The 17,753-nt window shown below is 52.9% G+C and overlaps 1 protein-coding gene across 1 annotated transcript in view; it reads left to right on the top strand.

Annotated features, from left to right (window-relative positions):
* The window catches only part of MCM8 (minichromosome maintenance 8 homologous recombination repair factor), a 183,726-nt gene that overhangs the window by 5,281 nt on the left and 160,692 nt on the right, over nt 1-17,753 (top strand). The window contains 1 exon segment of the mRNA XM_075339312.1: nt 5,686-5,865. Within this exon segment, the coding sequence (XP_075195427.1) occupies nt 5,721-5,865 (145 nt within the window). The 5' untranslated portion in view covers nt 5,686-5,720.

Below are 17,753 nucleotides of genomic sequence, written 5' to 3'. Positions count from 1 at the left end.
ATGTTTCCCCATCCTGGCATGCATGTTTCCCCATCCTGGCATGTATGTTTCCCCATCCTGGCATGTATGTTTCCCCATCCTGGCATGTATGTTTCCCCATCCTGGCATGCATGTTTCCTCCATCCTGGCATGCATGTTTCCCCATCCTGGCATGCATGTTTCCCCATCCTGGCATGCATGTTTCCCCATCCTGGCATGCATGTTTCCCCATCCTGGCATGCATGTTTCCCCATCCTGGCATGTATGTTTCCCCATCCTGGCATGCATGTTTCCTCCATCCTGGCATGCATGTTTCCCCATCCTGGCATGCATGTTTCCCCATCCTGGCATGTATGTTTCCCCATCCTGGCATGCATGTTTCCCCATCCTGGCATGCATGTTTCCCCATCCTGGCATGCACGTTTCCTCCATCCTGGCATGCATGTTTCCCCATCCTGGCATGTATGTTTCCCCATCCTGGCATGCATGTTTCCTCCATCCTGGCATGCATGTTTCCCCATCCTGGCATGCATGTTTCCCCATCCTGGCATGCATGTTTCCCCATCCTGGCATGTATGTTTCCCCATCCTGGCATGCATGTTTCCTCCATCCTGGCATGCATGTTTCCTCCATCCTGGCATGCATGTCCCCCCCCCCCCCCCCCATGCTGGCATGTGTGTTCCCCCCCCATGCTGGCATATGTGTTCCCCGCCCCATGCTGGCATGTGTTCCCCCCCCCCATGCTGGCGTGTGTGCCCCCCCATGCTGGCGTGTGTGCCCCCCCCATGCTGGCATGTGTGTGTCCCCCCCCATGCTGGATTGTGTGTCCCCCCCCCCTCATGCTGGATTGTGTGTCCCCCCCCCCCTCATGCTGGCATGTGTCACACCCCCCCCCCCATGCAGGCATGTGTGTCCCCCCCCATGCTGGCATGTCATCTCCCCCCCATGCTGGCATGTCATCTCCCCCCATGCTGGCATGTCATCTCCCCTCCATGCTGGCATGTCATCTACCCTCCATGCTGGCATGTCATTTCCCCTCCATGCTGGCATGTCATCTCCCCTCCATGCTGGCATGTCATCTCCCCCCCATGCTGGCATGTCATCTCCCCCCCCCATGCTGGCATGTCATCTCCCCCCCCCCATGCTGGCATGTCATCTCCCCCCCCCCCCATGCTGGCATGTCATCTCCCCCCCCCCCCCATACTGGCATGTCATCTCCCCCCCCCCATGCTGGCATGTCATCTCCCCCCCCCCATGCTGGCATGTCATCTCCCCCCCCATGCTGGCATGTCATCTCCCCCCCCATGCTGGCATGTCATCTCCCCCCCCATGCTGGCATGTCATCTCCCCCCCCATGCTGGCATGTCATCTCCCCCCCCATGCTGGCATGTCATCTCCCCCCCCATGCTGGCATGTCATCTCCCCCCCATGCTGGCATGTCATCTCCCCCCCATGCTGGCATGTCATCTCCCCCCCATGCTGGCATGTCATCTCCCCCCCATGCTGGCATGTGTGTTCCCCCCCATGCTGGCATGTGTGTTCCCCCCCATGCTGGCATGTCCTCCCCCCCATGCTGGGATGTCATCTCCCCCTGCTGGCATGTGTGTCCCCCCCCCCCCCCATGCTGGCATGTGTCTCCCCCCCCCCCCCAAAGCTGGCATGCGCGTTCCCCCCCATGCTGGCATGCGCGTTCCCCCACCCCCATGCTGGCATGCGCGTTCCCCCACCCCCATGCTGGCATGCGCGTTCCCCCACCCCATGCTGGCATGCGCGTTTCCCACCCCCACCCCACGCTGGCATGTGCGTTCCCCCACCCCCACCCCACGCTGGCATGTGCGTTCCCCCACCGCCACCCTATGCTGGAGCTGCCCCCCACCTTGGCACCACTGCACACGAGTTATAAAAAAAAAAGCAACACACAATTTACAGTTAGGTCCAGAAATATTTGGACAGTGACACAATTTTCGCGAGTTGGGCTCTGCATGCCACCACATTGGATTTGAAATGAAACCTCTACAACAGAATTCAAGTGCAGATTGTAACGTTTAATTTGAAGGTTTGAACAAAAATATCTGATAGAAATTGTAGGAATTGTACACATTTCTTTACAAACACTCCACATTTTAGGAGGTCAAAAGTAATTGGACAAATAAACCAAACCCAAACAAAATATTTTTATTTTCAATATTTTGTTGCGAATCCTTTGGAGGCAATCACTGTCTTAAAGGGAACCTGTCAGCAGAAATGTCCCCTAAAACCTAACAGATTCCCCCTCTGCAGCTCCTGGGCTGCATTCTATAAAGGTCCCTGTTATGATTGTGCCCACTTTCTGACCGAAAAAAAGTGTTTATAAAGTTGTACCTTTTTGGCTTCTGATTCTGTAAATCCGTCACGGGGGCGGGCAGCCTGATGGCTGTTATTCTGCCCCCTGGTCCTGTATGCCGCCCCCATCGCTGATTTCAATACTTCTGGACGCCGCCCACTGCTCCAGCCATCCCCGCGCATGCCCAGTGCCCATCTCTCGGGGATGAGCACTGTGCCCAGCGTCACGTGCACGCAGGGTTAAGATTATGGGCGGTGCTGTGATGTTTATTCCTAAGCAACCGCCCATAATCGCGGGACCGCGCTTTCGGTGTAGTCACTGCTCCGCGCTCTTCCCATCTATTTCCTGCCTCGGGGCAAGATGGGAAGGAGGCGAAGTGAGGTCAGCAGCAGCGCGCTTGCGCAGAAAGAAGCAGGCCGAGGGGGAAAGCGCGGTCCCTCGATTATGGGCGGTTGCTTAGGAATAAACATCACAGCACCGCCCATAATCTTAACCCTGCGTGCACGTCACCAGCGGTGACGCTGGGCACAGTGCTCATCCCCGAGAGATGGGCACTGGGCATGCGCGGGGATGGCTGGAGCAGTGGGCGGCGTCCATAAGTATTGAAATCAGCGATGGGGGCGGCATACAGGACCAGGGGGCAGAATAACGGCCATCAGGCAGCCCGCCCCCGTGACGGATTTACAGAATCAGAAGCCAAAAAGGTACAACTTTATAAACACTTTTTTTCGGTCAGAAAGTGGGCACAATCATAACAGGGACCTTTATAGAATGCAGCCCAGGAGCTGCAGAGGGGGAATCTGTTAGGTTTTAGGGGACATTTCTGCTGACAGGTTCCCTTTAAGTCTGGAACCCATGGACATCACCAAACGCTGGGTTTCCTCCTTCTTAATGCTTTGCCAGGCCTTTACAGCAACAGCCTTCAGGTCTTGCTTGTTTGTGGGTCTTTCCGTCTTAAGTCTGGATTTGAGCAAGTGAAATGCATGCTCAATTGGGTTAAGATCTGGTGATTGACTTGGCCATTGCAAAATGTTCCACTTTTTTGCACTCATGAACTCCTGGGTAGCTTTGGCTGTATGCTTGGGGTCATTGTCCATCTGTACTATGAAGCGCCGTCCGATCAACTTTGCGGCATTTGGCTGAATCTGGGCTGAAAGTATATCCCGGTACACTTCAGAATTCATCCGGTTACTCTTGTCCGCTGTTATGTCATCAATAAACACAAGTGACCCAGTGCCATTGAAAGCCATGCATGCCCATGCCATCACGTTGCCTCCACCATGTTTTACAGAGGATGTGGTGTGCCTTGGATCATGTGCCGTTCCCTTTCTTCTCCAAACTTTTTTCTTCCCATCATTCTGGTACAGGTTGATCTTTGCCTCATCTGTCCATAGAATACTTTTCCAGAACTGAGCTGGCTTCATGAGGTGTTTTTCAGCAAATTTAACTCTGGCCTGTCTATTTTTGGATTTGATGAATGGTTTGCATCTAGATGTGAACCCTTTGTATTTACTTTCATGGAGTCTTCTCTTTACTGTTGACTTAGAGACAGATACACCTACTTCACTGAGAGTGTTCTGGACTTCAGTTGATGTTGTGAACGGGTTCTTCTTCACCAAAGAAAGTATGCGGCGATCATCCACCACTGTTGTCATCCGTGGACGCCCAGGCCTTTTTGAGTTCCCAAGCTCACCAGTCAATTCCTTTTTTCTCAGAATGTACCCAACTGTTGATTTTGCTACTCCAAGCATGTCTGCTATCTCTCTGATGGATTTTTTCTTTTTTTTCAGCCTCAGGATGTTCTGCTTCACCTCAATTGAGAGTTCCTTAGACCGCATGTTGTCTGGTCACAGCAACAGCTTCCAAATACAAAACCACACACCTGTAATCAACCCCAGACCTTTTAACTACTTCATTGATTACAGGTTAACGAGGGAGACGCCTTCAGAGTTAATTGCAGCCCTTAGAGTCCCTTGTCCAATTACTTTTGGTCCCTTTAAAAAGAGGAGGCTATGCATTACAGAGCTATGATTCCTAAACCCTTTCTCCGATTTGGATGTGAAAACTCTCATATTGCAGTTGGGAGTGTGCACTTTCAGCCCATATTATATATATATAATTGTATTTCTGAACATGTTTTTGTAAACAGCTAAAATAACAAAACTTGTGTCACTGTCCAAATATTTCTGGACCTAACTGTACCTTCCTGCATCCGCTCCCCCGCTGCGCGCCGCTGGGTCCTCAGTTCCCATGCGGCCAGAAGACGTCATTACACCGGCGCCGCTCACTGACGCTCCTCCGTCTCCTAGGCAACACATCTGCAGCCTGGGGGAGGAGGAGTGTCAGAGCGAGGAGAAATGTCTCCTCCGCTCCAACACAGTTTTGATCTCCCGGCGGGACTGCACTAGCAGATCAAAGCGGCAGGATCAGGCGACAGCACGCGTGCCAGCAGAATGGGCTCTGCGTGCCCCTGGTGGCACGCGTGCCATATGTTCGCCATCACTGCCCTATGTAAATGAGCAGGTCTCTAGCCCCATGGGCGTCGCATCGCCCTGTGGGCGTGATACCATGGATTTACATGTGTGACGTCACCATCAGCGTATTCAGATCCTGTACGTGCGCACTTACCATAACCGCAGCCGTCATCCGGGTGCTCGCTTCTCTGCTTCAGATGCGCTCTGTGCAGCTGTGCAGGAGTCTTCTGAGCATGCACAGAGCGCATCTGAAGGATATATATGCGTATAATGTGGACTGTTGATTTGTAGTCTTTCGTTTGTGAACCCGGCCCCACCATACCTATTGCCAGTCCACATTATACGCATATATAGCCTGGGTCTCAGCTTCCCATACACGGTAAGTTTTTTTAACTGCATGAGAGGACACACACAAGCTGGGGACCCCAACGTAGAGAAATACTTTGGCGTAGTGTTGGGGCTCTATTGCATTGATCAATTCAGTAGCTAAATTTCTCTTGATTCATATGTTCATGGCAGTAATGCAGATTCCATTTTTCACATTTTCATTCTTACATATAGCTATTGGATTTTTCATGTCAGTATTCACACAGCAGTTTCTGCTTTTCCCCTTACATAGTCACTGGTGTGCATACCTTATCTCCATATAGTGTAGATTTTTTAGGTTTTTGCACCCAGTTTAGACTCAGAATGGAGTTCCAGACGTTATTTCTTGATTGCTTAGCAGCTGTACAGACATATCTCAGGCTGTTGTGGCAGGACACCCATGGCCCGGGGCTATAATCAGACCGGGAAACGCTGGCAAAAGTCATTTTCACTTTGGAATTGACTGGATGTTCTTTAATGCAGTATTTCTTTTCCACTGTCTCTTATAATGGAGAACTTTATCTTCTTCTGTTTCTACGTCAGCATTGCTTTAGTGAGAGTCCAATAAACGTTATGGAATGAGTCAGAGTTGGAGAGGTGGATGGAGAGGTGGTGGAGGAAATCATTATTCAGGAGGATGGAGGGGCCGCCCCTGGAAGCAAAGAGGCAACGGAAGAGGCCAAAGTGGAAACTGGAACAGAAACCCTGGTGCCTGTCTATCAAGTGAGTCAGACCTCGCGGAAATATACTGCAGTAACTATTATTCATTGAATTGCTACAAATTCTATTATTATTATAGAATTATTATTATTTTTATTAGTGTTACTTAACAAGAGCGTCCACAATTCTTATTATCTATGCAAATCCAAAACTCGATTGAGGTCATTCCATGGTAACTTATATTACATTCACAAGCCAAAAACTGAGTTAATAATGGCTACAGACAGTTCTCTGAAGGCAGGCACAAAAATGAGTGACTGTATATTGTACATTGAACTATTCTCAATAGATTTCAACACAGTTTGATTTTTCAACAATACAAATTAAATACAAAATACAATGTTATTACAGTGGAACCTCGCTTAACGAGTAACCCAGTTAACGAGAATTTCTTTTCTTTTTCGCTCCTAATTGGGAGACCCAGACAGTGGGTGTATAGCTACTGCCTCTGGAGGCCGCACAAAGAACTACACTTAAAAGTGTAAGGCCCCTCCCCTTCTGGCTATACACCCTCCCGTAGGAGTACAGATTCCTCAGTTTTAGCTTTGTGCGCAAGGAGGTCAGACACGCACGCATAGCTCCATTGTTTTTAGTCAGCAGCAGCTGCTGACTATGTCGGATGGAAGAAAAGAGGGTCTATACAGACTCCCAGCATGCTCCCTTCTCACCCCACTTATGTCGGAGGTGTTTGTAAGGTTGAGGTACCCATTGCGGGTACGGCGGCAGGAGCCCACATGCTGATTCCTTCCCCATCCCTTTTTACAGGGCTCTGGGTGAAGTGGGATTTACCGGTCTCCAGGCACAGAGACCGTGCTCCATCTACAGCCCCTGGAGAAGATGCTGGATGGAGCGGAGTACATCAGGGACATGGCCCTGCTTCCTCAAGGTACTCTGTGTCCCCGTGTATCTGGCGCTCACACCGCAGCATGCTGGGTGTTGTAGTGCGCCGGGGGACATCAGCGCTGCGGCGCCTGTGCCATGGCCTCATTCAGCTTTGCTGAAGCAGGCACATTTATGGGAATAGGCTGCGCCGGCCGCTGGGACTGCGGCGCGGCTGGCACTTGTAGTGCGCCGGGGACTTCAGCGCGGCCTGCGCTTTTACGGCGGCCGCGCTGATAACTACAGTCCCCGGCTTTTGCGGCCTGCTTCCCTTCGTTCCCGCCCCCAGACCTGCCAGTCAGGAGAGGGGCGGGACGCTGCCCACGTCTAGAACTCGGTCGCGCCGGCCGCTCGAACAGCGGCGCGGCTGGCACTTGCGGTGCACCGGGGACTTCAGCGCGGCCCGCGCTTTTACGGCGGCCGCGCTGATAACTCGAGTCCCCGGCTTTTGCGGCCTGCTTTCGTTCGTTCCCGCCCACAGACCTGCCAGTCAGGAGAGGGGCGGGACGCTGGCCAGTGCATCAGCGCTGAGGGCTGGAGTCGTTTTTACATACTCCAGCCCTCACAGTCAGCACAGAGGGGACACTGTTCCCGCACTTTTGTTTGGGAACTCCCACGGACCGCCCCTCTCCACAGAAGCCGGCAGCCATTCTTGCTGACACGCTGAGCTGCAGAGGGGAGCCGGGGAGACCCAGACAAGGCATTCTGCAGCCTCTTACCCGCTGTTCAGCGGGCGGTAAGCAGCCCTCAGGGCTCACCCCCTCTTGTGCTCGTAGTATTCTTAGTATTTTGTTTCTACAAATACTTTGTACTGCATAGCGCTGGTCGCCCTTTGGCTATAGACTCTCTCACATGCAGAGAGCCAGCAGCATGTCGCCCGTAAAACGCAAGGGTGCCAAGGCACAGACATTGTATGCTTCCTGCACCGCATGTGGGACTTTTCTACCGGCAGGCTCCACGGACCCCCATTGTGTGCAGTGCTCGGCCCCTGCGGCGCTTGCACAGTCGGGACCTCTGCTGGACGTGTCCCAGGGTGTACCACCTGTGAATGCTGTCCAGGTGACAGGAACTGAGTTTGCAGCTTTTGCTGACAGAATGTCTCTCACTATGTCACAAATTCTTGACACATTGCGAGCTAGGCCTGTACTTCAGACCACGGACACTGTGCATGTATTGCCCCCTGGTCCCCCTCAGCTCCTAGCTCCGGGACGGGCATCTACACCTCAGGGTGAAGACTCTGACTCGGACGATGGCCCCGGGCAGCCTAAGCGGGCTCGTTATGACGGGCCCTCACATTCATCTCAATGGTCTGGATCCCAGCGGGATGAATCTATGGGTGATGAGGCGGACTTAACTGATCAGGATTCTGATCCTGGGACCGCTCTCAATCTAGATACACCAGATGGTGACGCAATAGTTAATGATCTTATATTTAACATCAATAAGATGTTGAATATTTCCCCACCAGCTCCTCCTGTAGAGGAGTCAGCTTCGCAGCACGAGAGAATCCATTTCAGATACCCTAAGCGTACATTAAGCACTTTTCTGGACCACGCTGACTTCAGAGACGCAATCCAGAAACCCCACGCTTATCCTGAAAGGCGTTTTCCTAAACGACTTAAAGATACACGCTACCCTTTTCCCTCTGAAGTGGTCAAGGGTTGGACCCAGTGTCCAAAAGTGGATCCTCCAATTTCCAGGCTTGCAGCCAGATCCTTGGTTGCTGTTGAAGATGGAGCGGCACTTAAAGATGCCACTGACAGGCAGATGGAGCTCTGGCTGAAATCCATCTATGAAGCGATTGGAGCGTCATTAGCGCCTTCTTTTGCGGCCGTATGGGCACTCCAAGCTATCACGGCCGGGCTTGCGCGAGTCGACTCAGTCACACGTGCATTTGCCCCGCAGGTAGCACCATTGACCTCGCAAATGGCGGCATTCGCGTCGTACGCGATTAATGCTGTTCTTGACGCTACAAGCCGCACGGCAGTGGCGTCAGCCAACTCAGTTGTTTTGCGTAGGGCTCTGTGGTTGAGACATTGGAAAGCAGATTCTCATTCCAAGAAGTGCTTAACCAATTTGCCTTTTTCTCGTGACCGATTGTTTGGAGAGCGTTTGGATGAAATCATCAAACACTCCAAGGGTAAGGACTCTTCCTTACCGCAACACAGACAAAACAAGCCCCAACAGAGGAGGGGTCAGTCTGGTTATCGGTCCTTTCGAGGACAGGGCAGGTCCCAATTCGCCTCGTCAAAAAAGACTCAAAAGGACCAGAGACGTTCAAATTCTTGGAGGTCTCAGTCACGCCCAAAAAGACCAGCCGGAGGAACCGTTGCCAAAACGACGTCCTCCTGACTTGCGGTCTCCGATGCCCACACCCGCGGTCGGTGGGAGGCTGTCCCACTTTGGCGACATTTGGCTAGCAAATGTCAAAGACCGTTGGGTGAGAGATATTCTATCTCACGGGTACAGGATAGAGTTCGGTTCTCGTCCGCCAACTCGTTTCTTCAGAACTTCTCCACCACCAGACCGAGCCGATGCTCTGTTGCAGGCGGTGGCCGCTCTAAAGGCGGAAGGAGTGGTGACCTCCGTCCCTCTTCAGGAACAGGGTCACGGTTTTTACTCCAATCTGTTTGTGGTCCCAAAAAAGGACGGATCGTATCGTCCCGTCCTGGATCTGAAGTTGCTCAACAGACACGTAAAAGTCAGGAGGTTCCGGATGGAATCCCTACGCTCCGTCATAGCCTCAATGTCTCAGGGAGATTTTCTAGCATCAATAGACATCAAAGATGCGTATCTCCACGTGCCGATTGCACCAGAGCATCAGCGTTTCCTACGTTTCGTCATACACGACGAACACCTACAGTTCGTAGCGTTACCCTTCGGTCTGGCAACAGCCCCCCGGGTCTTCACCAAAGTCATGGCAGCAGTAGTAGCTGTTCTGCACTCGCAGGGTCACTCGGTCATCCCGTACCTAGACGACCTGCTTATAAAGGCATCCTCTCAAGAAGCATGCCAACACAGTCTGAAGGTGGCGCTAGACACTCTCCAGACTTTCGGGTGGATTATCAACTTTCCAAAGTCTCATCTAACCCCGACCCAATCTCTGACTTATCTTGGCATGGAGTTTCTTACTCTATCAGCGATAGTGAGGCTTCCACTGGACAAGCAGTGCTCGCTACGGACTGGAGTGCAATCTCTCCTTCAGAGCCAGTCGCACTCACTGAGGCGCCTCATGCATTTCCTAGGAAAGATGGTAGCAGCAATGGAGGCAGTCCCGTTCGCGCAGTTTCATCTGCGCCCTCTCCAATGGGACATTCTGCGCCAATGGGATGGGAAATCGACGTCCCTCGACAGGACTGTCTCCCTCTCTCAGACTGCCAAGGACTCTCTACGTTGGTGGCTTCTCCCCAACTCATTGTCACAGGGAAAGTCGTTCCTTCCCCCGTCCTGGGCAGTGGTCACGACAGATGCGAGCCTATCAGGGTGGGGAGCGGTGTTTCTCCACCACAGGGCTCAGGGGACGTGGACTCAGGAAGAGTCCACCTTGCAGATCAATGTTCTGGAAATCAGAGCAATCTATCTTGCCCTGCGAGCCTTCCAACAATGGCTGGAAGGCAAGCAGATTCGGATTCAGTCGGACAATTCCACGGCGGTGGCGTACATCAACCACCAAGGGGGAACACGCAGTCGCCAAGCTTTTCAAGAAGTCCAGCGGATTTTGACGTGGGTGGAAAGCAGAGCGTCCACCATATCTGCAGTTCACATCCCAGGCGTGGAAAACTGGGAAGCAGACTTTCTCAGTCGCCAGGGCATGGACGCAGGAGAATGGTCCCTTCACCCGGACGTGTTTCAACAGATCTGTTGCCGCTGGGGGTCGCCGGACGTCGATCTGATGGCGTCACGGCACAACAACAAGGTCCCAGTTTTCATGGCACGGTCTCACGATCACCGAGCGCTGGCGGCAGACGCCTTGGTTCAGGATTGGTCGCAATTCCGACTCCCCTATGTGTTCCCACCTCTAGCATTGTTACCCAGAGTTCTCCGGAAAATCAAGTCCGACTGCCAGCGAGCCATACTCGTCGCTCCAAATTGGCCAAGAAGGTCGTGGTACCCGGATCTGTGGCATCTCACGGTAGGCCAACCGTGGGCACTACCAGACCGTCCAGATCTGCTGTCTCAAGGGCCGTTTTTCCATCTGAATTCTGCGGCCCTGAACCTGACAGTGTGGCCATTGAGTCCTGGATCCTAGCGGCCTCAGGTTTATCTCAGGGAGTTGTTGCCACAATGAGACAGGCTAGAAAACCATCCTCAGCTAAGATCTATCACAGGACGTGGAAGATATTCTTAGCGTGGTGCTTGGCTCAAGGGTTTTCTCCCTGGCCATTTGCATTGCCAATTTTTCTTTCCTTCCTGCAGTCTGGGTTGGAAAAAGGTTTGTCCCTTAGCTCGCTTAAGGGTCAAGTCTCCGCGTTATCCGTATTCTTTCAGAAGCGCTTGGCACAGCTTTCTAAAGTACGCACGTTTCTCCAAGGAGTTTGTCATATCGTTCCTCCTTACAGACGGCCATTGGAACCCTGGGATCTGAACAAGGTTCTCCTTGCTCTTCAAAAGCCGCCTTTCGAGCCTTTGAAAGAGGTTCCCCTTTCTCGGCTTTCACAAAAGGTAGTTTTTCTTGTAGCGGTCACGTCTCTTCGAAGAGTGTCCGAGCTGGCGGCGTTATCTTGCAAATCTCCCTTCCTGGTATTTCACCAAGACAAGGTAGTACTGCGTCCAATTCCAGAGTTTTCTCCCAAGGTGGTTTCTTCCTTTCATCTCAATCAGGATATCACTTTGCCATCTTTGTGTCCGCATCCAGTTCACCAATTTGAAAAGGGTTTACATCTGTTGGACCTGGTGAGAGCACTCAGGATTTACATTTCTCGCACGGCGCCTCTACGCCGTTCGGATGCGCTCTTTGTCCTAGTCGCTGGTCAGCATAAGGGATCGCAAGCTTCCAAATCCACCCTGGCGCGGTGGATCAAGGAACCAATTCTTCACACATACCGTTCTGCTGGGCTTCAGATTCCATCTGGACTGAAGGCCCATTTTACCAGAGCCGTTGGTGCGTCCTGGGCGTTGAGGCATCAGGCTACGGCTCAGCAAGTGTGCCAGGCGGCTACCTGGTCGAGTCTGCACACGTTTACCAAACACTATCAAGTGCATACCTACGCTTCGGCAGACGCCAGCCTAGGTAGACAGGTCCTTCAGGCGGCGGTGGCCCACCTGTAGGAAGAGGCTGTATGACAGCCCGTTCATGTGGTATCTTTTTACCCACCCAGGGACTGCTTTTGGACGTCCCACTGTCTGGGTCTCCCAATTAGGAGCGAAAAAGAAGAAGGGAATTTTGTTTACTTACCGTAAATTCCTTTTCTTCTAGCTCCAATTGGGAGACCCAGCACCCGCCCTATCTGTTTTTAGGGTTTCGTTTTTTCGGGTGCACATGTTGTTCACGTTGTTTCTTAAGTTCTCCGATCTAGTTATCGGATTGAATTTGTTTTTGAAACTGTTATTGGCTTTCCTCCTTCTTGCTTTGGTACTAAAACTGAGGAATCTGTACTCCTACGGGAGGGTGTATAGCCAGAAGGGGAGGGGCCTTACACTTTTAAGTGTAGTTCTTTGTGCGGCCTCCAGAGGCAGTAGCTATACACCCACTGTCTGGGTCTCCCAATTGGAGCTAGAAGAAAAGGAATTTACGGTAAGTAAACAAAATTCCCTTCTTTCGCTCTATTGGGAGACCCAGACAATTGGTGTATAGGCTATGCCTCCGGAGGCCGCACAAAGTACTACACTTAAAAGTGTTAGGCCCCTCCCCTTCTGGCTCTACACCCCCCGTGCTCCCACGGGCTCCTCAGTTTTTTGCTTTGTGCGAAGGAGGTCAGACACACACAGCACAGCTCCACAGATTGGTCAGCAGCAGCTGCTGACTATGTCGGATGGAAGAAAAGTGGGCCCATATAGGGCCCCCAGCATGCTCCCTTCTCACCCCACTCTTGTCGGCGGTGTTGTTAAGGTTGAGGTATCCATTGCGGGTACGGAGGCTGGAGCCCACATGCTGCTTTCCTTCCCCATCCCCCTCTGGGCTCTGGGTGAAGTGGGATCTTACCGGTCTCCAGGCACTGAGACCGTGCTCCATCCACAACTCCTGTGGAGCCTGATGGATAGGAGCCGAGTATCGTTCAGGGACATGGCCCTGCATCTTGGAGGTACTCTGTATCCCTGTGGGGACCGCGCACGGCATCACCTCAGCTTTGCTGGGTGTGCTAGTGCACCGGGGACCGCGGCGCTGACCGGGTCTATATGTGCCATTACACACTCAGCGTCGCTGAGTGTGTTTATATGTAAGGGCTACCGCACTAACCGCCGCTGCCATGGGACACTGCGGCGCGGCTGGGACTTGTAGTTCGCCGGGGACTTTCACGCCGGCCGCGCTTTTACGGCGGCCGCGTTTATTACTAGAGTCCCCGGCTTCCTTGCGGCCTAGTTTACTTTTCTCCCGCCCTCAGCCCTGACAGGCAGGGGGAAGGGCGGGACGCTGCACGGAGCGAGCAGCTCTGAGGGCTGGAGTATGATTTACATACTCCACCCCCCTCACTGTGCACGGTGTGAGCACCAGTTCGCGCTCTTTCTCGGCCACGCCCACAGCTCCCTCATCTCGTCAGGACGCCGCAGCCATTCCTGTCAGCTCCACCGACGCTGCAGAAGAGGGACAAGTCCTGGGAGACCCAGACACGGTCTCTGGTGGCCTCACAACCGCTTTAGGCGGCTGGTAAGCAGCACCTGTTGGTGCTAGCCCCATGGTGCTGTAGTGTATTGGTACATTATTTGTGTATCATATATACTTTACACTGTATGAGCACAGTGCATTCTGGCTATATACCCTTTTGTGTAACTCAAGGAAAACTATAGCATGGCGCCCACAAAAGGCAGGGGTGCCAAAACACAGGCTTATTATGCTGCCTGCGCCGCTTGTAAGACCCCACTACCGGCAGGTTCCACTGACCCTCATTGTGTGCAGTGTTCGACCCCTGTGCCACTTCTTCAGCCGGAGCCTATGCTAAGAGGGGCCCAGGGGGAGACACCTGTTGACACTGTCCAGGTGACGGGGACTGAGTTTGCTAAACTCTCTGAGACTATGGCTAAGATACTAGAAGCCTTGCAGTCCAGGCCGGTATCTCAGCAACGGGACCCTGTTGAATCGTTGTTCCCGGGCCCCCCTCAGTTGGACCAACAATGTCCTCCCGGGGTATCTCCTACATCCCAGTCTGAGGGTTCTGACTTAGACCCCAGCCCCAGATTGACTAAGCGGGCTCGCTTAGAATTTCCCTCGACATCATATTGTTTAGGGTCTCAGCGGGGGGAATCTTTGGTTGATGATGCGGAGACAGCTGATCAGGATTCTGATCCTGAGAGCGCTCTCAATCTTAATACTCCAGACGGGGACGCCATAGTGAACGATCTTATTGCGTCCATCCATCAGTTGCTGGATATTTCTCCCTCAGCCCCTCCGGCGGAGGAGTCAGCTTCTCAGCAGGAGAAATTTCGTTTCAGGTTTCCCAAGCGGACACAGAGTATGTTTCTAGACCACTCTGATTTCAGAGAGGCAGTCCAGAATCACCATGCTGGTCCAGATAAGCGTTTTTCTAAGCGCCTTAAGGATACACGTTATCCTTTCCCCCCGGACGTGGTTAAAGGTTGGACTCAATGTCCCAAAGTGGATCCTCCAATCTCCAGACTGGCGGCTAGATCCATACTTGCAGTGGAAGATGGGGCCTCGCTCAAAGATGCCACTGACAGGCAGATGGAGCTCTGGTTGAAATCCATCTATGAAGCTATCGGAGCTTCTTTTGCCCCAGCATTCGCAGCCGTATGGGCGCTGCAAGCTATCTCAGCAGGTCAAGCGCAAATTGAAGCAGCCACTTGCACGGCCGCGCCACAAGTGGCATCCATTACCACCCAGACCTCGGCAATTGCGTCTTACGCTATTAATGCTGTCCTGGACTCTGTGAGCCGTACGGCGGTGGCGACCGCCAATTCGGTGGTACTCCGCAGGGCCTTGTGGCTACGGGAATGGAAGGCAGGTTCTGCTTCCAAAAAGCGCTTAACCAGTTTGCCAATTTCTGGCGACAGGCTGTTTGGCGAGCGTCTGGATGAAATCATCAAACAATCCAAGGGAAAGGATACATCCTTACCCCAGCCCAAACAGAACATTCCCCAACAGAGGAGAGGGCAGGCGAGGTTTCGGTCCTTTCGGGGCGCGGGCAGGTCCCAATTCTCCTCGTCCAAAAGGTCTCAGAAAGAACAAAGGAACTCTGATGCATGGCGGTCTAAGTCACGTCCTAAAAAGAACATTGGAGGCACCGCTAACAAGGCGGCTTCCTCATGACTTTCGACCTCCTCTAGTAGCATCCTCGGTCGGTGGCAGGCTCTCCCGCTTTTGCGACGCCTGGCTGCCACAAATAAAAGACCGCTGGGTGAGAGACATTCTGTCTCACGGTTACAAGATAGAGTTCATCTCTCGTCCCCCGACTCGATTCTTCAGGTCTTCTCCGCCTCCCGAGAGAGCCGAGGCTCTTCTGCAGGCGCTGGGCACTCTGAAGGCAGAAGGAGTGGTGGTCCCTGTTCCTCTTCATCAACAGGGCCACGGTTTTTACTCCAACTTGTTTGTGGTCCCAAAGAAGGACGGGTCTTTCCGTCCTGTCCTAGACCTGAAACTTCTCAACAAACACGTAAAGACCAGGCGGTTCCGGATGGAATCCCTTCGCTCCGTCATCGCCTCAATGTCCCAAGGAGACTTCCTTGCATCGATCGATATCAAAGATGCTTATCTCCACGTTCCGATTGCCCCAGAGCACCAGCGCTTCTTGAGCTTCGCCATAGGAAACGAACACCTGCAGTTCGTGGCACTGCCATTCGGCCTGGCAACAGCCCCACGGGTTTTCACCAAGGTTATGGCTACTGTAGTAGCGGTCCTCCATTCTCAGGGTCACTCGGTGATCCCGTACTTGGACGATCTGTTGATCAAGGCACCCTCTCAAGAGGCATGCCAACACAGCCTCGACGCTACCCTGGAGACTCTCCAGAGTTTCGGGTGGATCATCAATTTTCCAAAGTCAAATCTGACACCGGCCCAATCGCTGACATACCTTGGCATGGAGTTTCATACCCTCTCAGCGATAGTGAAGCTTCCGCTGATCAAGCAGCGGTCACTACAGACAGGGGTACAATCTCTCCTTCAAGGCCAGTCACACCCCTTGAGGCGCCTCATGCACTTCCTGGGGAAGATGGTGGCAGCAATGGAAGCAGTCCCTTTCGCGCAGTTTCACCTGCGTCCTCTTCAATGGGACATCCTACGCAAATGGGACAGGAAGCCGACGTCCCTCGACAGGACCGTCTCCCTCTCTCAGGCGACCAAAGCTTCCCTTCGGTGGTGGCTTCTTCCCACTTCATTATCGAAGGGGAAATCCTTCCTACCCCCATCCTGGGAAGTAGTCACGACGGACGCAAGTCTGTCAGGGTGGGGAGCGGTTTTTCTCCACCACAGGACTCAGGGTACGTGGTCCCGGCAAGAGTCCTCGCTTCAGATCAATGTTCTGGAAATTCGGGCAGTGTATCTTGCCCTGAAAGCGTTCCAGCAGTGGCTGGAAGGCAAGCAGATCCGAATTCAGTCGGACAATTCCACAGCGGTGGCATACATCAACCACCAAGGCGGCACACGCAGTCGACAAGCCTTCCAGGAAGTCCGGCGGATTTTGATGTGGGTGGAAGCCACGGCCTCCACCATATCCGCAGTTCACATCCCAGGCGTGGAAAACTGGGAAGCAGATTATCTCAGTCGCCAGGGCATGGACGCAGGGGAATGGTCCCTTCACCCGGACGTGTTTCAGGAGATCTGTTGCCGCTGGGGGGTGCCGGACGTCGACCTCATGGCGTCCCGGCACAACAACAAGGTACCAACGTTCATGGCACGGTCTCAAGATCCCAGAGCTCTGGCGGCAGACGCCTTAGTTCAGGATTGGTCGCAGTTTCAGCTCCCTTATGTGTTTCCTCCGCTGGCACTGTTGCCCAGAGTGTTACGCAAGATCAGGGCCGACTGCCGCCGCGCCATCCTCGTCGCTCCAGACTGGCCGAGGAGGTCATGGTACCCGGATCTGTGGCATCTCACGGTCGGCCAACCGTGGGCACTACCAGACCGACCAGACTTGCTGTCTCAAGGGCCGTTTTTCCATCTGAATTCTGCGGCCATCAACCTGACAGTGTGGCCATTGAGTCCTGGATCCTAGCGTCTTCAGGGTTATCTCAAGAAGTCATTGCCACTATGAGACAGGCTAGGAAACCAACGTCCGCCAAGATTTATCACAGGACGTGGAAAATTTTCCTGTCGTGGTGCTCTGCTCAGGGTTTTTCTCCCTGGCCATTTGCATTACCTACTTTTCTGTCCTTCCTTCAATCTGGACTGGAAAAGGGTTTGTCGCTCGGTTCCCTTAAGGGACAAGTTTCAGCGCTCTCTGTGTTTTTCCAGAAGCGCCTAGCTAGACTTCCACAGGTACGCACGTTCCTGCAGGGAGTTTGTCACATCGTTCCACCTTACAAGCGGCCGTTAGAACCCTGGGATCTAAACAGGGTGCTGATGGTTCTTCAGAAACCACCATTCGAGCCAATGAGAGATATCTCCCTCTCACGACTTTCGCAGAAAGTGGTTTTTCTAGTAGCAGTCACTTCTCTTCGGAGAGTGTCTGAGCTAGCAGCGTTGTCGTGCAAAGCCCCTTTTCTGGTTTTTCACCAGGACAAGGTGGTTCTACGTCCGGTTCCGGAATTTCTCCCTAAGGTGGTATCCCCCTTTCATCTCAATCAGGATATTTCCTTACCCTCTTTTTATCCTCATCCAGTTCACCAATGTGAAAAGGATTTGCACTTGTTAGATCTGGTGAGAGCACTCAGACTCTACATTTCTCGTACGGCGCCCCTGCGCCGCT

Source organism: Anomaloglossus baeobatrachus, chromosome 3 (genome assembly GCF_048569485.1).
Source record: "Anomaloglossus baeobatrachus isolate aAnoBae1 chromosome 3, aAnoBae1.hap1, whole genome shotgun sequence".
In the NCBI taxonomy this organism is placed as follows: Eukaryota; Metazoa; Chordata; class Amphibia; order Anura; family Aromobatidae; genus Anomaloglossus; species Anomaloglossus baeobatrachus.
Note: the sequence above shows the minus strand (reverse complement) of the source record. Positions and strands in the feature narration are given on the sequence as shown.